Source organism: Pelobates fuscus, chromosome 13 (assembly GCF_036172605.1).
Source record: "Pelobates fuscus isolate aPelFus1 chromosome 13, aPelFus1.pri, whole genome shotgun sequence".
Lineage (NCBI taxonomy): Eukaryota > Metazoa > Chordata > Amphibia > Anura > Pelobatidae > Pelobates > Pelobates fuscus.
This window is the reverse complement of record NC_086329.1, coordinates 86,636,815-86,664,778: the sequence shown is the minus strand read 5'-3', so window position 1 is coordinate 86,664,778 and position 27,964 is coordinate 86,636,815. Positions and strand designations below refer to the sequence as shown.

The window sequence follows — 27,964 nt, the reverse complement described above, 5'->3', positions numbered from 1 at the left end:
ATTGACATATTTTTGATCTGCCATTTAGTTGCACTGCTTTAGAGTTATGACATTGTTAGTTTATGCGCGTGTAAGATTGTACAGAGGGTTAAAGGTTTGTCAGAGAAATAAGCCTCCTTTTCCAGCAAAAAAACTGCTCAACGAACCCACATCGTTAAAATATTTCCACTAGTTCGTGTTTATCTATAGAAATAGCATAACAAAAATTTGTACTCAGAGCAGTTCGGCTATTATAACCTAAAATCTTAAATTCGCTTGGAATTCCCAAAAATGTATTTACACTTTAGCGAATGACCCGGTCAGTGTGAAATATAATGATTTAAATTCCTGGCATATTCTAGGACCATATTTGGCCAGTGTATTTTGTCACTGTCGTTGAATCGTTTAAGTGGTAACTTTGTGTCTACGATTAACTTGCAGGTTTAAATGTGCTGTCACAGAAATCCTCCCCCGTAATGATTTTTGTGTATAATATTCAGGATTCATGTCCACACAGGAACTTGCATTCCTCTCCAGAGATAGGGGCGGGTGACAGCGTCGTCTGTGTGTGTGTGTGTCAGTGACACAAATGGGGTGGGCAGTCTGGTTGGGTTCCACAAATGGGAGGTTGGGAGGAGGGAGGCAGGACAGGAAGACTGACTGTGTTACCCAGTGTATGTGTGCATTACAGAAGTATTCAACAAGGGAGAGAGACAGGACTTTGGGAATTGGGGTGACAGTCTGCAGGAGCCAAAGGTGGGTAAAAGCCTGGAAAATGGGACTATGGCCTGTATGTACCAGCAGTGGGTAATATACTGGGAATCAAAGTGACAGCTGTCAAGAGACAGTGATGGGCTATTGCATGGGAACTGGGTGTCAGTCTACCGGTACCAGAGATGGAATATATTCTAGGAATTGGGGTGACATTGGTAGGGGCCAGCTTGGATAATAGCCTGAATGTTTGGGTAATAGCCTGCAGCCAATAACAGTGGGTATAAATGCTGAGAATTGGGGTTGCAGTCTGTTGACGCCAGCTGTGGGTAGTATCTTGTGGGATTGTTGGAGCCAGCTGTGAGTGACTTACCACTGTATATATATGTCTCTATATGAACTGTTCTGTAATCCTGCTTAATTTCTTTTATCATGTTACATCCCCTTTATCCATTTAAAACTGCCTCTTTTATACATCTTATCCTATCGACTTTATCCATTATATCCATAATACCAGCCCTACAGCTATAACAGTGCTTCCTATATCTATTATAATTCTGTCCGTATACATCTCGCACTGCCCCTATAACCTTCAATAAACACTCTATACATCTCACACTGCCCCTCTAGCCATCAAACTCTCCATACATCTCACACTGCCCCTTTAGCCATCAATACACTCTCTATACATCTCCCCTATAGCGTCAATAAACTCTCTATACATCTTACCTGCCCCTATAGCCGTCAATACACTCTCTATACATCTCACACTGCCCCTATAGCCATAAATAAACTCACTACACATCTCACACTGCCCCTATAGCATCAATAAACTCTTAATAGATCTCACACTACCCCTATAGCCATCAATAAACTCTCTATACATCTCACACTGCCCCTATAGCCGTCAATAAACTCTCTACACATCTCACACTGCCCCTATAGCCATCAATACACTCTCTATACATCTCACACTGCCCCTATAACCGTCAATACACTCTCTATACATCTCACACTGCCCCTATAGCCATCAATAAACTCTCTATACATCTCACACTGCCACTATAGCCGTATAGCCGTCAATACACTCTCTATACATCTCACACTGCCCCTATAGACGTCAATACACTCTCTATACATCTCACACTGCCCCTATAACCGTCAATACACTCTCTATACATCTCACACTGCCCCTATAGCCATCAATAAACTCTCTATACATCTCACACTGCCACTATAGCCGTATAGCCATCAATACACTCTCTATACATCTCACACTGCCCCTATAACCATCAATACACTCTCTATACATCTCACACTGCCCCTATAGCCATCAATAAACTCTCTATACATCTCACACTGACTCTATAGCCATCAATAAACTCTCTACACATCTCACACTGCCCCTATAGCTGTCAATACACTCTCTATACATCTCACACTGCCCCTATAGCATCAATAAACTCTCTATAGATCTCACACTGCCCCTACAGCCGTCAATACACTCTCTATACATCTCCCACTGCCCCTATAGCCGTCAATACGCTCTCTATACATCTCACACTGCCCCTATAGCCGTCAATAAACTCTCTATACATCTCATACTGCTCCTATTGCCGTCAATAAACTCTCTATACATCTCACACTGCCCCTATAGCCATCAAAGCACTCTCTATACATCTCCCCTATAGCATCAATAAACTCTCTATACATCTTACAATGCCCCTATAGCCATCAATGCACTCTCTATACATCTCCCCTATAGCTGTTAATAAACTCTCTATACATCTCACACTGCCCCTATAGCCATCAATGCACTCTCTATACATCTCCCCTATAGCTGTTAATAAACTCTCTATACATCTCACACTGCCCCTATAGCCATCAATGCACTCTCTATACATCTCCCCTATAGCTGTCAATAAACTCTCTATACATCTCACACTGACCCTATAGCCATCAATAAACTATCTATACATCTCACACTGCCCCTATAGCATCAATACACTCTCTATACATCTCACACTGCCCCTATAGCCGTCAATAAACTCTCTATACATCTCACACTGCCCCTATAGCCGTCAATACACTCTCTATACATCTCACACTGCCCCTATAGCCATCAATAAACTCTCTATACATCTCACACTGACTCTATAGCCATCAATAAACTCTCTACACATCTCACACTGCCCCTATAGCTGTCAATACACTCTCTATACATCTCACACTGCCCCTATAGCATCAATAAACTCTCTATAGATCTCACACTGCCCCTACAGCCGTCAATACACTCTCTATACATCTCCCACTGCCCCTATAGCCGTCAATACGCTCTCTATACATCTCACACTGCCCCTATAGCCGTCAATAAACTCTCTATACATCTCATACTGCCCCTATTGCCGTCAATAAACTCTCTATACATCTCACACTGCCCCTATAGCCATCAAAGCACTCTCTATACATCTCCCCTATAGCATCAATAAACTCTCTATACATCTTACAATGCCCCTATAGCCATCAATGCACTCTCTATACATCTCCCCTATAGCTGTTAATAAACTCTCTATACATCTCACACTGCCCCTATAGCCATCAATGCACTCTCTATACATCTCCCCTACAGCTGTTAATAAACTCTCTATACATCTCACACTGACCCTATAGCCATCAATAAACTATCTATACATCTCACACTGCCCCTATAGCATCAATACACTCTCTATACATCTCACACTGCCCCTATAGCCGTCAATAAACTCTCTATACATCTCACACTGCCCCTATAGCCATCAATGCACTCTCTATACATCTCACACTGCCCCTATAGCATCAATAAACTCTCTATACATCTCACACTGCCCTTATAGCCATCAATAAACTCTCTATACATCTCACACTGCCCCTATAGCCATCAATGTACTCTCTATACATCTCACACTGCCCCTATAGCCGTCAATATACTCTCTATACATCTCACACTGCCCCTATAGCCGTCAATATACTCTCTATACATCTCACACTGACCCTATAGCCATCAATAAACTCTCAATACAACTCACACTGCCCCTATAACATCAATAAACTCTCTATACATCTCACACTGCCCCTATAGCCATCAATACACTCTCTATACATCTCACACTGCCCCTATAACCATCAATACACTCTCTATACATCTCACACTGCCCCTATAACCATCAATACACTCTCTATACATCTCACACTGCCCCTATAGCCATCAATGCACTCTCTATACATCTCACACTGCCCCTATAGCCATCAATGCACTCTCTATACATCTCACACTGCCCCTATAGCATCAATAAACTCTCTATACATCTCACACTGCCCCTATAGCCATCAATAAACTCTCTATACATCTCACACTGCCCCTATAGCCATCAATACACTCTCTATACATCTTACAATGCCCCTATAGCCATCAATGCACTCTCTATACATCTCCCCTATAGCTGTTAATAAACTCTCTATACATCTCACACTGCCCCTATAGCCATCAATGCACTCTCTATACACCTCCCCTATAGCTGTTAATAAACTCTCTATACATCTCACACTGCCCCTATAGCCATCAATGCACTCTCTATACATCTCCCCTATAGCTGTCAATAAACTCTCTATACCTCTCACACTGACCCTATAGCCATCAATAAACTATCTATACATCTCACACTGCCCCTATAGCATCAATACACTCTCTATACATCTCACACTGCCCCTATAGCCGTCAATAAACTCTCTATACATCTCACACTGCCCCTATAGCCATCAATGCACTCTCTATACATCTCACACTGCCCCTATAGCATCAATAAACTCTCTATACATCTCACACTGCCCCTATAGCCATCAATAAACTCTCTATACATCTCACACTGCCCCTATAGCCATCAATGCACTCTCTATACATCTCACACTGCCCCTATAGCCGTCAATATACTCTCTATACATCTCACACTGCCCCTATAGCCGTCATTATACTCTCTATACATCTCACACTGACCCTATAGCCATCAATAAACTCTCAATACAACTCACACTGCCCCTATAACCATCAATACACTCTCTATACATCTCACACTGCCCCTATAGCCATCAATACACTCTCTATACATCTCACACTGCCCCTATAACCATCAATACACTCTCTATACATCTCACACTGCCCCTATAACCATCAATAAACTCTCTATACATCTCACACTGCCCCTATAGCCATCAATGCACTCTCTATACATCTCACACTGCCCCTATAGCATCAATAAACTCTCTATACATCTCACACTGCCCCTATAGCCATCAATATACTCTCTATACATCTCACACTGACCCTATAGCTATCAATAAACTCTCAATACAACTCACACTGCCCCTATAACCATCAATACACTCTCTATACATCTCACACTGCCCCTATAGCCATCAATACACTCTCTATACATCTCACACTGCCCCTATAACCATCAATACACTCTCTATACATCTCACACTGCCCCTATAACCATCAATACACTCTCTATACATCTCACACTGCCCCTATAGCCATCAATACACTCTCTATACATCTCACACTGCCCCTATAGCCATCAATACACTCTCTATACATCTCACACTGCCCCTATAGCCATCAATACACTCTCTATACATCTCACACTGCCCCTATAACCATCAATACACTCTCTATACATCTCACACTGCCCCTATAGCATCAATAAACTCTCTATACATCTCACACTGCCCCTATAGCCATCAATAAACTCTCAATACAACTCACACTGCCCCTATAACCATCAATACACTCTCTATACATCTCACACTGCCCCTATAGCCATCAATACACTCTCTATACATCTCACACTGCCCCTATAACCATCAATACACTCTCTATACATCTCACACTGCCCCTATAGCCATCAATACACTCTCTATACATCTCACACTGCCCCTATAGCCATCAATACACTCTCTATACATCTCACACTGCCCCTATAGCCATCAATACACTCTCTATACATCTCACACTGCCCCTATAGCCATCAATACACTCTCTATACATCTCACACTGCCCCTATAGCCATCAATACACTCTCTATACATCTCACACTGCCCCTATAGCATCAATACACTCTCTATACATCTCACACTGCCCCTATAGCCATCAATACACTCTCTATACATCTCACACTGCCCCTATAGCCATCAATACACTCTCTATACATCTCACACTGCCCCTATAGCCATCAATAAACTCTCTATACATCTCACACTGACCCTATAGCTATCAATACACTCTCTATACATCTCACACTGACCCTATAGCTATCAATACACTCTCTATACATCTCACACTGCCCTTATAGCCATCAATATACTCTCTATACATCTCACACTGCCCCTATAGCCGTCAATAAACTCTCTATTCATCTCACACTGCCCCTATAGCCATCAATACACTCTCTATACATCTCACACTGCCCCTATAGCCATCAATATACTCTCTATACATCTCACACTGCCCCTATAGCCGTCAATACACTCTCTATACATCTCACACTGCCCCTATAGCCATCAATACACTCTCTATACATCTCACACTGCCCCTATAGCATCAATACACTCTCTATACATCTCACACTGCCCCTATAGCCATCAATACACTCTCTATACATCTCACACTGCCCCTATAGCCATCAATAAACTCTCTATACATCTCACACTGACCCTATAGCTATCAATACACTCTCTATACATCTCACACTGACCCTATAGCTATCAATACACTCTCTATACATCTCACACTGCCCTTATAGCCATCAATACACTCTCTATACATCTCACACTGCCCCTATAGCCGTCAATAAACTCTCTATTCATCTCACACTGCCCCTATAGCCATCAATACACTCTCTATACATCTCACACTGCCCCTATAGCCATCAATATACTCTCTATACATCTCACACTGCCCCTATAGCCGTCAATACACTCTCTATACATCTCACACTGCCCCTATAGCCATCAATATACTCTCTATACATCTCACACTGCCCCTATAGCCATCAATACACTCTCTATACATCTCACACTGCCCCTATAGCATCAATACACTCTCTATACATCTCACACTGCCCCTATAGCCATCAATAAACTCTCTATACATCTCACACTGCCCCTATAGCCATCAATATACTCTCTATACATCTCACACTGCCCCTATAGCCATCAATACACTCTCTATACATCTCACACTGCCCCTATAGCCATCAATATACTCTCTATACATCTCACACTGCCCCTATAGCCATCAATATACTCTCTATACATCTCACACTGCCCCTATAGCCATCAATATACTCTCTATACATCTCACACTGCCCCTATAGCCATCAATACACTCTCTATACATCTCACACTGCCCCTATAGCCATCAATATACTCTCTATACATCTCACACTGCCCCTATAGCATCAATACACTCTCTATACATCTCACACTGCCCCTATAGCCATCAATACACTCTCTATACATCTCACACTGCCCCTATAGCCATCAATAAACTCTCTATACATCTCACACTGCCCCTATAGCTGTCAATACACTCTCTATACATCTCACACTGCCCCTATAGCCATCAATACACTCTCTATACATCTCACACTGCCCCTATAGCCATCAATACACTCTCTATACATCTCACACTGCCCCTATAGCCATCAATACACTCTCTATACATCTCACACTGCCCCTATAACCATCAATACACTCTCTATACATCTCACACTGCCCCTATAGCTGTCAATACACTCTCTATACATCTCACACTGCCCCTATAGCCGTCAATACACTCTCTATTTATCATGCACTGCTCATGCAACCATCTGATACTGCCTTTATTTAAATCTTTAAATATAAGCAAGAAGAGATTATTTAAACAAATCATCAATGCCAATTATGTATAGATACACACTATCTCTTTAGTGAAGAAATAACTACAATAACTCCATCAGATGATATCATTCTGTAAAATGTTTTGAGAATAGTGCAGAGTTCTGTTGCTTCTAGTGTATATATATATACGCATGTCACAAGGGTGATTAGTGAATTTAGGCCTCTGATGTATTTTCCTTTTTATCATTGTATGCCTTCTTAATTTAAAGGACAACTGTCTCCCCCCAAAAATGGTTTAATCTATCTTTGCGCCATATACATGCACCTTGCGTCAGACAGTGATTGAAAACAGACAGTTAGTCTCTATGGTCTTCTCTGCTTCACTCCCAGCACAGAGACAGTGAACACCATAGAGACTAACTATTGGTTTTAATCAATGTCTGACCAAAGCTGCGTGTATATGGCTGAAGGATCTTGTTATACACTAAATGAAGGGATTAGTTTGTCTCCTATATGCTACATACGGTATATATATATTTGTAACATATAGGAGAAAATATACCATATATTCTCAACATAGATCTAAGAAAGAATTTTAAAAATCTATTTGCGTTTAAAACGTAATTAAAGGATTATTATATGTTAATGCCTGTTATATTTTTTACAATGCTGGAAACTCAATAAAAAACATAGTTTTGAGGTAACAGTTGTCCTTTAGGAGAGGTAAAGAGTTGACAATGTCTAGGTTACGGAACATTTTGAGTTAAGAGGTTCTGCAGAATCTGTGGTTATTTAATTCTGTTAGTAGCAAAGAGAATTCTTACGGTAGTAAGGGGGTAGATGGATTGTAATTTGGGTGTATCTGGGCCTGCAGTGCAATAATGTTAAAGTTCCTGCATATTGTGTAAACAGGAGATGGCGTCTGTACAGTAAATTGCAAGATGGCGTATCCCTTTCTCATCATAGAGTCCCAGCACATCTAATCCTCTGATACCTGAGGTAAGCCCATTAGCCCGTCAGCACAAACCCTAAAGTCCAGATACCAGAACCCAGAACTGGGGGACATATTGGGGAAGGTACAGAAAAACAAAAGGAGAATTGGGCTGCATCACATTATTCGAACGCTATGGGACAGAATAAATATACAGAATTTGGGGATTTATCAGGAAGAGTATTGAACAGAAGAGAGGTACAGAAAGGGAAGAGCGATTGAGAAAGTTACAGAAAGCAGCGAAAATACTGAATTGAGCGACATATTAGGAAAGGAACTGAGCAGAATTAGAGACACATTGTGGAACATATGAACTAAAAGACAGATACAGAATTGAGGGACGTAGTGGGAATGTAAGAGAACAGAGAATAGCGTGGAAAATACTCGGAGTGAAAGGGAGATTTAAAGAATATATCTGATTTGGCTGTTTCTGCTTAAAGTATGCCATTCACACCCGTCCTGGTAAGTTTTACCCTGCAATCCATAAGTTTTTATTTATTTATTTATTTATTTTTTGTAATTGTCCTATTTATAGTTAAATCCCCCTCTCATAATATTGTAAAGCGCTACGGAATCTGTTGGCGCTATATAAATGGCAATAATAATAATAATAATGAAGCATTTTTATTTTTTTTAAGTGCTTCTAAACTGGTTCATGGATTGCAGGATAAAACTCACCAGGAAAGACAAGACAGGGGGGGGCATAGTCTTAAATTAGAGGGACAAAGGTTTAAAAATAATATCAGGAAGTATTACTTTACTGAGAGGGTAGTGGATGCATGGAATAGCTTTCCAGCTGAAGTGGTAGAGGTTAACACAGTGAGGGAGTTTAGGAATGCGTCGAATTGGCATAAGGCTGTCCTAGACTTAAGATAAGGCCAGGGACTAATGAAAGTATTTTGGGCAGACTAGATGGGCCGAATGGTTCTTATCTGCCGTCACATTCTGTGTTTTTATGCATTCCCTTTCTGGTAAATAAATCCCAACATTGTAAATGAAAGATACAGAATTGGGAGACCAGACGGAAAAATTTAAAAACAAAACAAAAAAAAAAGGACTCAAGCGTTAAATAGTAAATAAGAATGGAATGGGAGACAGGGTGTGCAAGCAGGAGAACATGGTGGGAATATAGAGAGGAAAATAAACTCCATCAGAGATTAAAGAGACTGATTGAGACACAGAGAGACAGACTGGGATTTTGGGTCGTGGCAGTTAGAAGATCAGAGAGATAGGGACTGGCACAGAGGAAAGTAAACAGACATATATGGGAACAGACAGGAGAGGCTAGTCATATGTCAAACAGTTCCTCTGAAAAGACAGATTTTTATCTCAAGGGTCAAACGTCTCATGGCGCAGCCTTTCTCTCTCGAACCATTGTTATACAATCCGATTCACTTTGGATATGAATTAAGCAGAGCATTATGTGCCAATTTTTCGAATACAGTTTTTTTTTCCCCGTCTGCGCTATTTTGAAAGCAGTGAGTTTCATTTAGTCCTGATTTCAACCCAAAATAAACAATCTAGAACCATCAACTTTATTATTAAAGAATTGTAGGGAAATCAAAGGGAATTTTAAATTTAGAGTCAAAGTACCTAAACTAGAAACGTAGCTGATTTGGAGAATTTTTTAATTCGGATACTTGGGCTTAAAAATTCTCGTTTCAGTAAATACCTCTGCAAGTGTTTTTTTGTTGTTGTTGTTTTTTTAAAGTGTGATTTAAACCCCTTCAGTGCCAGATGATTTTGCCATATAATGACCTGCTATATCACTAAACTTGGCATTTTAAGACACCGATCATGGGATTTAAAATTAAGACAGACTTTTGACACCTGCTGCGAAGTTACCCTGGCAACATTATCCCCATGTATTTTAGTAAATCGTCACAAGTGCTTATTTACTAAGCAATGATTTGTGGAGAATTGACAAAAGGAATTACAACTTTTTACACATACACAGTTAAAATAGGAAAATATTCCTGGTTCAGCTTCAGCGGCCCAAAATCTGCACTCATCCTGCCACTTCTACAATTTCTATTTCATGAATCTTTTCACCCACTTAGGGATTTAGCGGGTAAAGCCCTTTTAGAAACTCTTTATTTGTTAATTTTAAGTTTGGAAACAGCCATGTTTTTCATGAAAAAAACAGCCACTTCAGGTTGTGTTCACTGAAGGGTCATTTTCTGGGAATAGTATAGGGCAGGGATTGGCAACCTTCGGCTCTCCAGATGTTGCGGACTACATCCCCCATAATGCTCTTACACACATAATGCTGGCCAAGCATCATGGGAGGTGTAGTACAAAACATCTGGAGAGCCGAAGGTTCCCCACCCCTGCTATAGGGTACTACACATTTTAGGATAAAGTAGCCAGATTTGGGAATATGCTTCAATCCAGCTGTGTACAGCTCTGTTATTTTTGGCAAAAATTTCACATTCCCTAGTTTGCAAACCATAGTAATGTTACTCTGAATCCTGCAGTATTATTACTCTCTGCACACACCACAAATGGTGCCCTGTGTTCTACCTTAGTTACACTCTATAACTTGTCCAGATTTTATTTTGCAGTAATGCTACTCTGTGCCCACTAGTGAATTAACTCTGTATCCTGAATCAGTAATACCTTGCAGTACTGTTACTCTGTATCCTGAATCAGTAATACCTTGCAGTACTGTTACTCTGTATCCTGAATCAGTAATACCTTACAGTACTGTTACTCTGTATCCTGAATCAGTAATACCTTACAGTACTGTTACTCTGTATCCTGAATCAGTAATACCTTGCAGTACTGTTACTCTGTATCCTGAATCAGTAATACCTTACAGTACTGTTACTCTGTATCCTGAATCAGTAATACCTTGCAGTACTGTTACTCTGTATCCTGAATCAGTAATACCTTACAGTACTGTTACTCTGTATCCTGAATCAGTAATACCTTGCAGTACTGTTACTCTGTATCCTGAATCAGTAATACCTTACAGTACTGTTACTCTGTATCCTGAATCAGTAATACCTTACAGTACTGTTACTCTGTATCCTGAATCAGTAATACCTTGCAGTACTGTTACTCTGTATCCTGAATCAGTAATACCTTACAGTACTGTTACTCTGTATCCTGAATCAGTAATACCTTGTAGTAATGTTACTCTGTATCCTGAGTCACTAATACCTTGCAGTAATGTTACTCTGTATCCTGAGTAAGTAATACTTCGCAGTAATGTTACACTGTACCCCATAGTAAAGTAATTCTGTATCCTGAGTAACTAATACCTTACAGTAATGTTACTCTGTATCCTGAGTAAGTAATATTTTGCAGTACTGTTACTCTGTACCCCATAGTAAAGTAACTCTGTATCCTAAATCAGTAATACCTTGCAGTAATGTTACTCTGTATCCCGAGTCACTAATACCTTGTAGTAATGTTACTCTGTATCCTGAGTCACTAATACCTTGCAGTAATGTTACTCTGTATCCTGAGTCACTAATACCTTGCAGTATTGTTACTCTTTACCCCATAGTAAAGTAACTCTATATCCTGAATCAGTAGTACCTTGCAGTAATGTTACTCTGTATCCTGAGTAAGTAATATCTTGCAGTATTGTTATTCTGTATCCTGAGTCACTAATACCTTGCAGTATTGTTACTCTTTACCCCATAGTAAAGTAACTCTATATCCTGAATCAGTAGTACCTTGCAGTAATGTTACTCTGTATCCCGAGTCACTAATACCTTGTAGTAATGTTACTCTGTATCCTGAGTCACTAATACCTTGCAGTAATGTTACTCTGTATCCTGAGTCACTAATACCTTGCAGTATTGTTACTCTTTACCCCATAGTAAAGTAACTCTATATCCTGAATCAGTAGTACCTTGCAGTAATGTTACTCTGTATCCTGAGTAAGTAATATCTTGCAGTATTGTTATTCTGTATCCTGAGTCACTAATACCGTGCAGTATTGTTACTCTTTACCCCATAGTAAAGTAACTCTATATCCTGAATCAGTAGTACCTTGCAGTAATGTTACTCTGTATCCTGAGTAAGTAATATCTTGCAGTATTGTTATTCTGTATCCTGAGTCACTAATACCCTGCAGTACTGTTACTCTTTACCCCATAGTAAAGTAACTCTATATCCTGAATCAGTAGTACCTTGCAGTAATGTTACTCTGTATCCTGAGTAAGTAATATCTTGCAGTATTGTTATTCTGTACCCCTGTCACGTATCCTTTGTATCCATGTGACAAAAATGGAGATAATTACATTCCGAAGATCGAGGGTAGTGCCACTCGGCGGTCTTCTGCCATGATGCCTCACTTGTGCGGCATGTCGGTGCACGCCGGCCGCTGCGGACCCACGCAATTATAAAGCCCCACATGCGTCCACGGTAAAGACGACGTCGACATGCGGGTGACATGACGCAAAAGACACACACGCACTTTTTGGGGTCAAGGGCTAGGTACAGCCAATCGGATCTGCAAGATGTTTTTTTAAACTCACTTACTCCTTAGCTCATTGCCCTGTCGGGGTTTCCCTTAGATGGTCGTGTTTTTCAGTTTTTTTACTTTGGCTTCGTTTTGATTTCTGGTACCCTTGACTTTTGACTTTTCCTTATCGCTGTGTCCCTTTCAATACGCTACTAATACGTACGGCTCATTTGCAGCCTGAGGTCCCTTCGGCAGGTACACCCCCACCTACTGTACTTACACCTATCGTATCGTATATAGGGCCTCTACTATCACCCTATCTTCACCCCCGCATTTTGAAGGTAATATTCATGAATGTCGGGGATTCCTTAATCAAATTGAGTACCATTTTAAAGCCTGTGTCTTTACAGAACACTGGTGAGACCTCACTTGGAGTATTGTGCGCAGTAATGGAGACCGTATCTCCAGAAGGATATTGATACCTTAGAGAGAGTTCAGAGAAGGGCTACTAAACTGGTTCATGGATTGCAGGATAAAACTTACCAGGAAAGGTTAAAGGATCTTAACATGTATAGCTTGGAGGAAAGACGAGACAGGGGAGATATGATAGAAACATTTAAAGGTAAAGCCTTAGCATGGGCCTATCCATTATGGGAGAGTAATAAGACTGTTGCCCATAATTTCCAGGAATTCCTTGAGGAATTCAAATTAACGTTTGAACCATTGTGAAGGGAGAGCAACGCCTCCACTGCCCTAATGCGTATCAAGCAAGGGTTTGTCTCAGAGTATGCCATAGAATTCTGCACCCTGGCTTCTGAGAAGACTGAAGCAATAACGAATTAATCACCGCATTCTCAGAGGGATTATCCGAAACTATCCTTGATGAGATTGCAGCCAAAGAACTACCAGGGAGATTAAATGAATACATCACTTACGTGATGCATATATATATAATCGACTTAGGAACAGGGAGATAACTAGAAATAGAACCAGACGTATGAATATGTCATTGGCGCCTCTAGTCCTGCTGTTTCTGGTCCTCCTGTGCAGTCTGAAACTGAACCTGTGCAGTTAGGGGTTATGAGACTGTCAGAGGCAGAAAGACAGTTTAGGAGAAAAGAGGGCCTTTGCTTATACTGTGGCAAGAAAGGACAAATGAGAAATGCATGTCCCATACGCCCGGAAAACTTGCGCACCGAAGAACCATAAGGGGACCGGTCTTAGGTGTGATGGAGGTATGTCCCCTGCATAGGCGTGCGCAGCCTATTGCATTAGGGTGTGCACCCTAAAGCACAAACACACGCCGCATGTATATATATATATATATATATATATATACATATACATATACATATATATATATATACACATACATTGCTGTGTGTGTGTGTGCTGCTAGTGTGCTGTGTGAGGGTGGCGTGAGGGTGCTGTTAGTGTGATGTGTGTGAGGGTGCTGGTAGTGTGCTATGTGGGTGAGGGTGTTTGTGTGGGTGCTGTTTGTGTGTGAGGGTGCTGGTAGTGTGCTGTGTGAGGGTGCTGTGTGTGTGAGGGTGCTGTTTGTGTGATGTGTGTGGGTGTCGCGTATTTGTGAGGGTGCTGTTTGTGTGTGTGTGTGGGTGTTTCTGAGGGTGCTGTTAGTGTGCTGTGTGTGAGGGTGTTGTGTGTTTGTAAAGGTGCTGTGTGTGTTTGTGAGGGTGCGGTTAGTGTACTGTGTGTGTGAGCGTGCTGTATGTGTCTAGGTGCTGTGTGTGTGTGGGCTGTATGTTTGGAGGGATTGTGGAGGTGGGGGCAGATTAGTAAATATCCCCCCTCCCTACCTTATGTAGGGAGGGGGGATCTTTGCTGCCATGCGCCATCCCTTGTGGTCCAGTGGAGAGTGAACTCTAGCCTGCGGAGCTAGAGTTAACTCTCGCGAGATCTGAGTGTTGCCGTGGCAATGCTCAGATCTTGTGAGAGGAACCTGGCAGAGCTGCTGTCTAGAGCTCCCCGGGTCCTCTCCTGCCTCCCTCCATGTTGCTGTGGGTTGGTGAGGTAGATCTTTGATCTCCCCGCCAGCCCATGGAGACCTGGGGAATAAAGTGTGGGAACTCTTTTCCCACCCCCAAAAAAATAATATACATGTGTGTGTGTGTGTGTGTGTGTATATATATATACTGACACACATACACAGACACACACATATATATACACGCGTGCACACACATACTCCCACACACTCACAGACACACACATACAGACACACACACTCACAGACACACACACATTCACAGACACACACACATTCACAGACACACACACATTCACAGACACACACACTCAGACAGACACACACATACTCCCACACACTCACAGACAGACACACTTACAGACACACACACATACACTCACAGACACACACACTCAGACAGACAGACACACTTACAGACACACACACATACATTCACAGACACATACACACTCAGACAGACAGACACACTTACAGACACACACACACACACTCAGACAGACAGACACTTACAGACACACACACATACATTCACAGACACACACGCACTCAGACAGACAGACACACTTACAGACACACACATACATTCACAGGCACACTTACAGACACACACATACAAATTATTTTTCTTTTAATAAAAAAATGTCCACCCAGCCTCCCTACCTGGAGTGCTGGCGTGGACTTGTCCCTGGGGTCCAGTCAGGGGAGGGCTGGCAGCCTTAGGCCTGGGGGGCAAAACCAGTCAAGTGGCCCATTGCGCCACCAAATCAGTTCACCATCCATGCCCACCTTTTTCTGGTTTTATAACGGATATTGATGTTATGCTAATCAGTAGCTCTTTGCCATACCCGCTCCTTCACGGCTCTGACTTTCAATGTTGTCAGAGCACAGGCTGAGAATCTCTGAGCCTGTGCTCTGACTCACTAACTGAGCGCCGGAACCACGAGGGAGAGGATATGATCTGACTGCACCTACTGCTGGTGCGCACCAGTGGACCACCAGCGAATCGTTTAAATTAAATATGCTGGTGTACCCAACTTGTAAGCTGTGTTGGCCGCCGGGCGCCTCTGTTGTCATGGCACCCTGCGTGACCGCACAGCTTGCCCACCCTAACGGCTGGCCCTGCTGGCACACACTGATGTTACTACTTAGACATCCCTCAATATTAATACAGAGATGAGAGTAAACACCAATAAACTGTGGAAACAGAGCTGATCCCCCCAAATTTATAAAGGTTTGCTTAGAAGATTTATTCAAGATTAAATAATGCCTCCTCCTCTCTCCCCCATGCGCTGCTCTGTAGGCTGGGAGGAAGTGAAGAGTAATCACAGTCTCCCAGCACAACGCCACCTGTGGCTGCATGGGGAACAGCTGTTTAATGTAATGCTTGCAGGACGGCCAGCTGCCGCAGAACCTCTTTGTTTCCGTCTCTGCAAAGGGCTCTAGGCAATGCTTGTTGTGAGTGTGAGCCACTGTAAATTAGGGGCAGAGGGCACTTGCACTGCGGTCAAGACGGGTCTGGGCAGGAAGAGAGTGCAGTGCAATCAGTGCACTCCCCTCCTGTGGGTCACCAGTAGACTGGTGCACCTGCCCAGGATCAGAGCCGGTGCAAGGATTTTTGCCGCCCTAGACAAAATATAAATTTGCCTCCCCCCCCATGTGACATCACAATGCCCCACCCATATGATCTGCCATATGAACTAACGCCAGTGCTGCACACAGTGTGTGTTTACATTAAAAAGCCTGCAGGGACAAGCTATAGACACCAGAACCACTTCATTAAGCTATAGTGTCCCTTTAATGTGAGGTAAATTATAGATTAGTGTCACTAATAATATACCAGATTGCCAACTTACAATTAGATGAGGATGATGATGGGCTGCAGTTTGGCTCCACTGGTCTGGTGTAGAACAGGACCTCTGGAGGCTGTTTGCAACTGTGGTCACAAAATTCAACGTTCTGGGAGAATTGGAAGCAGCTCCATTTTTGGGGGGCCTATTACACAGCTCAAGGTCTGGGCCCCAGTGCCTGACGGTGAGTATGCCCATAAGGCCCACTCATAAGTCCACTTATATGTTCCACCCACCCATGAGCTCGCTCACAGGGAGTGGAGTGTGTAGGGGATGTGTTATGTGTTATCTCATATGTGTGCTTATGGTATGTAGTGTATAGGGATACCAGTTTGTGCAGGTGATGCAGTGTGTTTGTGTGTAGTGGAAGCAGTGTGTATTTGTGTATAAGGGATGTATTATGTGTTTCTGGTTGTGTGTGAGGGATGCATTGTGTGAATCTGTGTTTGTATGCAAAAGGGATGCAAGGTGTGTGTCTGTATGTGTGTGCATTGAGTGTAAGAGATGCATTGTGTTTCTGTGTGTATGTAAGAAAAACAGTGTGTGTGTTTGCATGTGTGTGTAAGGGTTTGCATTGTATGTTTCTGTGTATGTGTGCAAATGATGCATTGTCTTTGTGTGTAAGCGTTGCATTGTGTGTGTGTGTAATGGATGCATTGTGTGTTTCTCTGTGTGTAAGGGAAGCATGTTCTGTTTCTGTGTATGTATAGGGATGCATTGTGTGTTTCTGTGTATGTATAGGGATGCATTGTGTGTGTGTGCGCGCGTAGTGTTAAAGAGCTCCCTGTCTTGCCCCCTGTCCTATAGAGCTGTCCCTTCTGTCCCTTAGAGCTCTCCCCTGCCCCTTAGTGGTCTCTCCTCTCCCCCACCCTCCCCTAGCGGTCTCTTCTCACACTCACCCACCCTCCCTGTGCTCTTCTCATCCCCCCTCCACCCTCCCTGTGTTCTTCTCACTCCTCCCTCTGTGTGTTCTCACCCCCCCTGTGTTCTTCTTACCCCCTCCTCCCTGTGTTCTTCTTACTCCCCCCTTGTTCTTCTTACCCCCTTCTTCTTATTACTCCGCCCTTCTTCTTACCCCCCTTCTTCTTCTTAACCCTCCTACTTCTTCTTACCCCCTCTTCTTCTTCTTACCCCCTCCTTCTTCTTCTTACCCCTTCCTTCTTCTTCTTACCCCATTCTTCTTCTTACCCCCTTCTTCTTCTTACCCCCCTTCTTCTTCTTACTCCCCCCTCTTCTTCTTACTCCCCCCTCTTCTTCTTACTCCCCCTTATTCTTCTTACCCCCCTCTTCTTCTTACCCCTTCTTCTAATTACTCCCCACTCTTGTTCTTACTCCCCCCTTCTTCTTCTTACCCCCCTCTTTTTCTTATCTCCCCTCCTTCTTACTTCCCCCTTCTTCTTACTCCCCCCTCTTAATATCCCCCCTCCCCTCTTCTTACTCCCTCTCTTCTCTCTTCTTACTCCCCCCTCACCTCTTCTTACTCCCCCCTCCCCTCTTCTTACTCCCCCCTTCTTCTTACTCTCCCCCCTCCCCTCTTCTTACTCTCCCCCCTCCCCTCTTCTTACTCTCCCCCTCCCCTCTTCTTACTCTCCCCCCTCTCCCCTCTTCTTACTCTCCCCCCTCCCCTCTTCTTACTCTCCCCCCTCCCCTCTTCTTACTCTCCCCCCCTCTTCTTACTCTCCCCCTCTCCTCTTCTTACTCCCCCCTTCTTCTTACTCTCCCCCCTCCCCTCTTCTTACTCCCCCCTCACCTCTTCTTACTCCCCCCTCCCCTCTTCTTACTCCCCCCTTCTTCTTACTCTCCCCCCTCCCCTCTTCTTACTCTCCCCCCTCCCCTCTTCTTACTCTCCCCCCTCCCCTCTTCTTACTCTCCCCTCCCCTCTTCTTACTCTCCCCCCCTCCCCCTCCCCTCTTTTTACTCTCTCCGCCCCCCTCCCCTCTTCTTACTCTCCCCCCTCTTCTTACTCTCCCCCTTCTTACTCTCCCCCCTCTTCTTACTCTCCCCCCCTCTTCTTACTCTCCCCTCCCCTCTTTTTACTCTCCCCCCCTCCCCCTCCCCTCTTTTTACTCTCTCCGCCCCCCTCCCCTCTTCTTACTCTCCCCCCTCTTCTTACTCTCCCCCCTTCTTACTCTCCCCCCTCTTCTTACTCTCCCCCCCTCTTCTTACTCTCCCCCCTCCCCTCTTTTTACTCTCTCCCCCCCTCCCCTCTTTTTACTCTCTCCCCCCTCCCCTCTTTTTACTCTCTCCCCTCTCCCCGTCCCCTCCCTCCCTCCCCCCTCTTCTTACTCTCCCCCCCTCTTCTTACCCCCTCCCCTGTAGGTGGCCGAGCTGCACTCCGGTCCGCGGTCCTGGCCGGAGTGATAGGAAGGTGCTCAGTGTGCACCTTCCTGTCAGTCCGGCCGGGTACAGGAAACAGAAACTCCTGTTCCGCGCGGAAGAGGAGTTTCTGTTTCCTGTACCCGGCCGGACTGACAGGAAGTGCACACTCAGTGTGCACCTTCCCATCACTCCGGCCGGGACCGCGGACCGGAGTGCAGCTCGGCCACGCTACAGGGGAGGGGAGGGAGGGAAAAGCAGCTGCAGCCGTCTGAGCGCTCTTTACAGAGCGCTCGGTGGCTGCAGCATTTAAAGGGCGTAAAATAATTTCGGGCGGCCTGGGGGGCAATTGCCTCCCTGCCCCCCGGCCCAGCCCGCCCCTGGGTCCAGTGGGTCGGGTGCCTGTCTTCATCTCAGCCGCGGCGAGGGAGCTGTGTGTTCTGTCTGCTCCCTCTCACCGCGCGGGCTGTCTGCTGTAGCTGGGAGCCGGAATATGACGTCATATTCCGGCTCCGGCATCAGCAAACGGCGCGCGGCGAGAGGAAGCAGAGAGCACACAGCTCCCTCGCCGCGGCTGAGATGAAGACAGGCACCCGACCGGGGGGGGTCGATCACCTCTTGCCCCCCCCCCATGACAGGGGGAACATGGGTCCGGAAGGGGGCATATGGGGGGCACTGAGTGCCTGCAGGAACAGCGTTCCTGCTCAAATAAAAGTGCAGGAACGCTGTTCCTGCAGGACTCAATACATAGTGCGTGCCATGGGGATTAGGGTGTGCCCAGGCACACCTGGCACACCCCGTGCGCACGCCTATGGTCCCCTGGTACTACCCTGAGACTACATTTATACTTTGTATTGGTATCTCTGGATGATATTCTCATTTATTCCCCTGATCTCCAGACTCATCATAGGCAAGGCATGTGAAGCAAGTATTCCAAACTTTGCTTAAAAATGGGCTATATTGCAAACTTGAGAAATGCATATTTGATCAGATGGAGGTACAGTTCTTGGGATATAATATTTTGGCCTCTGGTTTTCAGATGGACCCTTGCAAACTAGAAGCCGTTCTACACTGGCCATTACCTAATGGGTTAAAAGCCAATCAAAGGTTTATTGGGTTTGCTAATTACTATAGGAGATTCATAAAAAGTTTCTCTACTGTGATAGCCACCATCACCAATATGACACGTAAAGGGGTTAAAGGACCACTATAGTGCCAGGAAAACAAACTAATTTTCCTGCCACTATAGGGTCTTTAGGTTCCCCCCACCCTCAGGGTCCCCCTCCCACTGGGCTCAAGGCGGCTGAAGGGGTTAAACACTTACCTCGGGCTCCCTCGGCACTGAGGAACTCTCCTCCTCCTACCGACATCAGCACTGAATGCGCATGCGCGACAAGAGCCGTGTGCGCATTCAGTGCGTCTTCTCACTGTGAAAAGCGCAGAAGTGCCTCTAGCGGCTGTCAGTGAGACAGCCACTAGAGGCTGGATTAACCCTAGTGTAAACATAGCAGTTTCTCTGAAACTATGTTTACAGCTGCAGGGTTAAAACCTGGGGGACCTGGCACCCAGACCACTTCATTGAGCTGAAGTGGTCTGGGTGCCTATAGTGGTCCTTTAACTATACTATATGGTCTATAGAAACTAGAACAGCTTTTGAACTTCTTAAGAAATTATTCGCCTCTGCTGAAATATTGGTACATACTGACACTAGCAAATCCTTCATACTGGAGGATGATGCCTCTGAGACAGGGGTGGGGGCTGTTCCTTCTCAGACGGAGAGTCAGGATACCCCTTTGCATCCTTGTGGGTTCTTTTCTAGAAAGTTGTCACCAGCGGAGCGTAACTATCATATTGGTAACAGAGAATTGTTGGCCATTATACTAGCTCTGAAAGAATGGCGACATCTTTTGGAAGGTTCCAAGGATCCACTTCTGATCATAACTGATCACAAAAACATGGCATACATTGGAGTTGCTAAAAGGCAGTCTTCTAGACAAGCTAGATGCCTGGTCATTGTTCTTGTCACGCTTTAACTTTATCATCACGTACAGACCAGGTCCTAAGAATGTTAACTACAAAATCTGATAGTTTCACCTGACACCAGTAAAATAAAATAATATGACAACTTATAGGACACAGCCTCCCAAGGTTACCTCCCAGTTAACAACGGTCGTCATCCCACTGTTCTTCCTGCTGTGTTCTCCGACACTGCTATTCCTGCTCTGGATGAACATCTCGCATGTATACGTGAGACTTGGACTAAGGTCCACACGGCACTTGAAACTGCTGCAGCTTGTTTCAAATTTCATGCTGATAGGCGGCATGGTGCCAACCTGTTTACCAGGTGGGTGATCGGGTATGGCTCTCCTCGCGAAATATCAGACTCAAGGTTCCTAGCATGAAGTTTGCACCCAGGTTTTTTGGCCCCTTTAGAATTGTTTTGTTTAGAATCTGTTTCATATTCTCTTGCACTTCCTGCCTCCTTGCTTATACCTAATTAATTTCATGTATCCTTGCTGAAGCCTCCTATCTGCAATAGGTATACTGTCCCTTTTGTCCCTCCTCCTCCTTTGGTTATTGCTGGACGGGAGGAGTACGAAGTCTCCTCCATAATTGATTCCAGATATTCTCGTGGGTCTTTGCAGTACCTGGTTGATTGGAAGGGTTATGGGCCTGCCGATCGTTCTTGGGCTCCTGCTTTTGATATACATGCTAGCCGCAAAATCCGTTCTTTCCACGCCAAATTTCCTCTCAAACCTGGACCTGCTTGCCCGGTGGGCGATTTTCAAGTGGGGGCTAATGTCATGTATCCTTCGTATCCATGTGACAAAAACAGAGATAATTACATTCCAAAGATCGAGGCGAGTGCCGCTTCCATGATGCCTGACTTGTGTGGCATGTCGGTGCACGCCTGGCGCTGCGGACCCACGCATTTATATAGCCCCACGTCCGTTCACGGTAAAGACGACATCGACGTGCGGGTGACGTCACGCAAAAGACGCACACGCACATTTTGAAGTCAGGGGCTTGGTACAGCCAATTGGATCAGCAAGAGGGTTATTTAAATTCACTTATTCCTTAGCTCATTGCCCTGTCGGGATTCCCCTTAGATGGTTATCCGAGAGTGTGTTCCTGATCGTGTTTTTCTGACTTTTGACTATGGCTTTGTTTTGACTTCCCTGATTTCTGGTACCCTTGACTTTTGTCTTTTCCTTATCGCTGTGTGTCGTTCTGTGTCCCTGACCTCGGCTAGTTTTCTGGCTATTCTTGGGTACGTTAAGTCCGGCCATGCTAAGGTCCGGTAAGACATTACCCTTAGTTCTAGGGTGGGATACTATTCTGCGTGCTGCATCAATATAATCCTGACAACCCCATAGTAAAGTAACTCTGTATCCTGAATCATTAATACCTTGTAGTAATGTTACTCTGTACCCCATAGTAAGGTCACTTTGTATGCTACTTTACTTCACTATATATAAGTACTTACTCCGTAACTTGCATCTCTTACACATAGCAACACTGTTACTGTGTCCTATAATAACAGCACTGTATTCTCCTTAATTTATACCTCACTCTAATGTTACTCTGTACTTTGCCTAAATTATATCTGCCCGTTTATAGCGGCATTAAAGGATAACTATAGGGTCAAGAACACAAACATGTATTCCTGACCCTATAGTGTTAAAGGACCACTATAGTGCCCTGAGGGTGCCCCCACCTTCAGGGACACCCTCCCGCCAGGCTTTGGAGAGAGGAAGGGGTTAAACACTTACCTTTCTCCAGCGCCGGGCGGGGAGCTTTCCTCCTCCTCTCCTTCTTCCTTGCGACGTCATCGGCTGAATGCGCATGCGCGGCAGGAGCCGCGCTCGCATTCAGCCGGTCGCATAGGAAAGCATTTACAATGCTTTCCTATGGACGCTTGCGTGCTCTCACTGTGATTTTCACAGTGAGAAGCACACAAGCGCCTCTAGCGGCTGTCAGTGAGACAGCCACTAGAGGTTTTGGAGGCTGGATTAACCCTCAGTATAAACATAGCAGTTTCTCTGAAACTGCTATGTTTATAAAAAAAAAAAAGGGTTAATCCTAGAGGGACCTGGCACCCAGACCACCTCATTAAGCTGAAGTGGTCTGGGTGCCTAGAGTGGTCCTTTAACACCACCTTCTAGCCCCCTGGGCCCCTCATGCCTCCATAAATATAGCAAAATCTTACTGTATTCAAGCCTGAAGCTGTAACTCTGCATGCTGTTTGTCTCAGAAAAACAAGCAGTCTGCTGACATCATCAGAAGTGGTGGCCTGATCCAATCACAATGCTTCCCCATAGGATTGGCTGAGAGCCTGAGACTGACAAAGAGGCAGATCAGGGGCAGAGCCAGCATGATTCAAACACAGCCCTGGCCAATCAGCATCTCCTCATAGAGATGAATTGAATCAATGAATCTCTATGAGGAAAGTTCAGTGTCTGCATGCAGAGGGAGGAGACACTGAATGTTTGGATGCATTTTAGGCAGCCATGACCCAGGAAGGATCTCTAACAGCCATCTGAGGAGTGGGCAGTGAAGTTATCACTAGGCTGTAATGTAAACACTGCATTTTCTCTGAAAAGACAGTGTTTACAGCAAATAGCCTGAAGGTAATGATTCTACTCACCAGAACAAATACAATAAGCTGTAGTTGTTCTGGTGACTATAGTGTCCCTTTAATGATACTTTGCAGTAACATAACTCTCTACCCGCAGTGGTAGTTCTAATAACTGTGTAACTCAATAATTATTACTTGCTCTTTCAGTGATAACTTTCTGTATCCTCTGAACTTGGCACTGATGTTACTGTCTGTGCAATCACACTCTATACTCTGCAGGTATCTTAGACTGTACACCCCACAGTACTTTTTACACTGTACGATGCGAAAACTTGGTAAGTCTCAGTAACTTAATTTCCATAACTTTTTTAATTGATTTGTGTTTTGTTTTTTTGCCTACAGATTCCCTCGCTTGGCACTAAGTGCCGGACTACAAAGAGTGTCTGGCTCCATCTTATGTTCCGTTCTCGTCGGTCTGTCTCTGCTAGGCAGCTTTGGAGGCAGCGCTGTACAACGCCGAGCCGGGGCCTGGGGGAGGGGGCACCCCCCAACCCCGAAGACCTCCAGAATGCCCTGCGGCCTACAGCCCACCAGCTCTTTAAGAAGCTGAAAGATGAGCAGTTATGGCAGCTGGCGGAGGCGGTTGAGAGCAAGGGACGCTGGGATTGCGGCTGTGTCTGGTTCCCATGGGAGTCAAGGGGTGGCAAACAGGCACTGGCACCCCAAGTGTTGCTATGCAAGCTGTATCGCTGGCCAGACCTGAGGCAGGCATCCGAGCTGAAGAGGTTGATGCAATGTGAGAATTTCTGGAGAAAGGGCAGTGAAGGAACGTCCATTTGCTGTAATCCGTACCACTTCAGCCGGCTGGCAGTGCCAGGTTTGCAGGGGAAAAGCAAGTTCAGAATTTATTAACTACAGAGGGGAGGATAATGAGGGGCACTATGGGGAGGTCACATTCTATAATTCTTCTACTTCCTCTATACAAATGACTTATTTCTGATCTCAAAGCCACAGATTTATCAGTTGCTCTTAGCATTCTGGAATACCTCACTCATTTTACTTTGCATGTGGCATTCTCACATCTCTTCCGGCTCTGTACTGTCTTTCCTCCACGTTGTGTCTCCTGTGTTTGCTTTTGTAATGTCTTTTTTAAACCATTATATACTGCCCATCTGCCCCCATCCCTAGTCTGTTGTCCCATTGTCTGCACAAAGTGTACATAGCATCCGCTGTTATTTAGTAGACTCTGATTCCAAGAATCCATTTCAAATATATTTAAAATATGGGGTCAAGATTTTGGTACTGAACATAAGTCTGTCCATCCATCTATCCATCCACCTATCCATCCATCCATCCATCCATCTATCCATCCACCTATCCATCTATCTATCTATCTATCTATCTATCTATCTATTTGTTATGTCATCACTCCATCCTTTATCATTGTTCTGTTTAATCAATTCCTTTTTTCTGTTGCAGAGTTACCTACCCAAGTCCCCTGCAAGGTAAAGGAGAGCCTACGGTTTGTTCCATCCGATCCATTTTCTCCTCTAAACCCAGGGAGCACCTACAGCAATGTCCGAGGCCGACATGGTAAGTGTAAGAACGTTATTATGAATATCTAAATGAGAAAACTCTGTCTTAGTCAGTTTACAGTGTAGACTCGAGCTTACCGTTACACCCAAAACACTGCCACCTGGACGGCATTTTGGTATGATGAGTGGCACTGTCCAAAATAGTTTATGGTCTAGTGCAGGGGCAGGCACCCTCTGGCACACCAGATGTTGTGAACTACATCACCCATGATACTCTTGCAGTCATAATGCTGTTAAAGCATCAGGGGAGATGTAGTCCAAAACATCTGGAGGGCCAGAGGTTGCTTACTCCTGATCTAGTGGTTTGATGGGAGACCCTTCTCAAGGTTGTAAACCCAGCTGTAAAAAAGAGACCATTCCAAAGGATCTTGCAGTTTAGGGTATAAGGGGAGTTCCTTTCCCAAGGAGCTTATAATGTAAATGTGTAATGCACAACTCTATAGCCAGTATTTCTGCTTCTCACTGGCTTTCTCTCTGTATTCCTCCAGACACCACTTTGTCCCGAGGCTCCTATAAGGATGGATACTGGTGCAAACTGGCATACTGGGAGCACCGGACCCGCGTAGGCCGTCTCTACACTGTGAGTGAGCCATCGGTGCATATCTTCCACGACTTGCCCAAGGGTAGTGGCTTTTGTCTGGGATTCCTGGGCTCTGAAACCCGAAATGAAACCGTAAGACGCACCCGGATGAAGATAGGTCAGGGTATAACCTTAAGCCATGAGAATGATGGGGTTTGGGTTTACAACAGATCCGAGCACCCAATTTTCATCAATTCCCCTACACTGGCTCCTGTAAACACCCGCGGGCAGTCTGTGCACAAGCTGCTCCCAGGATACTCCATCAAAGTCTTTGATTCTGAACAGGAGGTCTCCAGGTGTCATGTTCTGGGGGATGGGCCCTACGACCCTCACAGTGTGCGTATCAGTTTTGCCAAGGGCTGGGGATCATGCTACTCTCGGCAGTTTATCACTTCCTGCCCTTGCTGGCTAGAAGTCCTTCTAAGACCACCGAGATGAACATGCTCCTCCGACATCTGGAGCTCCTAAGCCAATGCATCATAATCTGAATAAACCAGTTCCACCTGCCAAGCTTGGCCTCCATCACCTGTGCTGCCGTCAGAATAGAGACTTGTCACCTGTGCCACCTGCTGAGCTTATGCTTCAACACCAACTGCTAAACCTGGACTCAATCATCAGTGTCACCTTCTAAGCTTTTGCTTCACCAACTGTGCCAACTGCTAAACATGGACTTTATTTCCACCTGCTGAGTATAGACTGCACCACTTGTCCTGTCTGCTGAATCTAGGCTTCATTCCATGTCTGATAAATATACAAATATTCCTATAAATGAAAACCAGTGTCTTCTGGACTCATCATCTGCATTGTTTACACATGGATTTTTTAGATCTGTTATTTGGTAAATTCTTCATTGAATGTTGCTCAATCTCCTTGAATATCGCTCAATCTCCTTGAATATCAACGTTTTGAAATATTCATCTGTTTAACTGTTAAGGTCAGAATTGCAATTGTCATGCCATGACTCCAGACTCTATCTTACTGAATCCAGACTTCACCACTGCTCCCTGATGACCCCCAACTCAATCTCACTGAATCCAGATGTCTTCTTTGAAACCTGACTTTTGGCTCCATCTTTCACTGCCTAATTAATCCTTAACTCAGGGTCTGTCGTTTTAAACTTCTATAATATCCAGATTCCATCTTCACTTTATCATCATCAGAACCTCGGAAACTTTCATTGCATCCGGAATCAACCATATGTGCTACTCACCAAATTCAGGTTCCAGAGCTTCTATTGTCCACAACACTTACAGCTTCTTCAGCTCACATATGTATTTTTACAAAGTACGAACTTTCGATATCGATACACTCGCAGCTCTAAGGCATCTCTCTTTTACCGATGTGAAATGAAGTATACATCATGGGAGGACTGGTGCTCTCCTGTATATCTCATCGAGATGACCATGTTACCACTTATTAATACTTATCTAGAAGTTTAAATTTACTCTACTCTGGAGCCCAATGAGCAGAACTCACTACATGTCTACATGCTTTTAATGAAACGTTCACAAAAAACAGAAGCTATTGTTCAACAGAACAGATCATTCTTGGACTCCAGAAATGACATGTTTGTAGATAATGGGTGTTAGGTACAAAATATGATTTTGAGCAGACTAAGTGGATTCCTGAGATTAAGGAGATGATTTATCAAACGTTTCTGTTCTAAAAAGTGGTGCAAAAAAAAAAAGTAGAAGGGGTGGCGTCACCAATTGAATAAGCCTGCCAGTTCCAATGGTTTCCATGGTGATCGATCCACATTTAGTACTATAAAATACTTTTTAGAACAGCACACTGTCAGAATTCCACTAACACTCTACCAGTGATACATTGATGTATCTGCCCTGTAACAAATTGCCTTATCGTCTAATCCACAATCTGACACTTCAATCGCAGAGCACTCGGATTTAGGGGCTACATTTAGCAATATCTCAAACACGACTCATTGTTTTTATATACTGTACCTAAATGTTCCTGACTCACAAGCGAAAGTATTAATTGGTGGCTTTACAGTAGGTAGGATTAG

The 27,964-nt window shown here is 44.3% G+C and overlaps 1 protein-coding gene across 3 annotated transcripts; it reads left to right on the top strand.

Annotated features, from left to right (window-relative positions):
- The first annotated feature begins 620 nt into the window (after positions 1-620).
- On the top strand, positions 621-27,890 carry LOC134583108 (mothers against decapentaplegic homolog 6-like). Of its 3 annotated transcripts, none has more exons than XM_063439889.1 (5): positions 621-735; positions 8,518-8,604; positions 24,169-24,658; positions 25,246-25,359; positions 25,850-27,890. In XM_063439889.1, the coding sequence occupies exons 3-5, from the start codon at positions 24,223-24,225 to the stop codon at positions 26,377-26,379; spliced, it is 1,080 nt and encodes a 359-aa protein (XP_063295959.1). In that variant the 5' UTR covers positions 621-735; positions 8,518-8,604; positions 24,169-24,222; the 3' UTR covers positions 26,380-27,890. The 3 variants fall into 3 exon arrangements, with proteins under 3 accessions (XP_063295959.1, XP_063295960.1, XP_063295961.1); XM_063439891.1 differs by having other exon boundaries at positions 623-735; positions 24,169-24,643; XM_063439890.1 differs by lacking the exon at positions 8,518-8,604.
- The last annotated feature ends 74 nt before the right edge of the window (positions 27,891-27,964 follow it).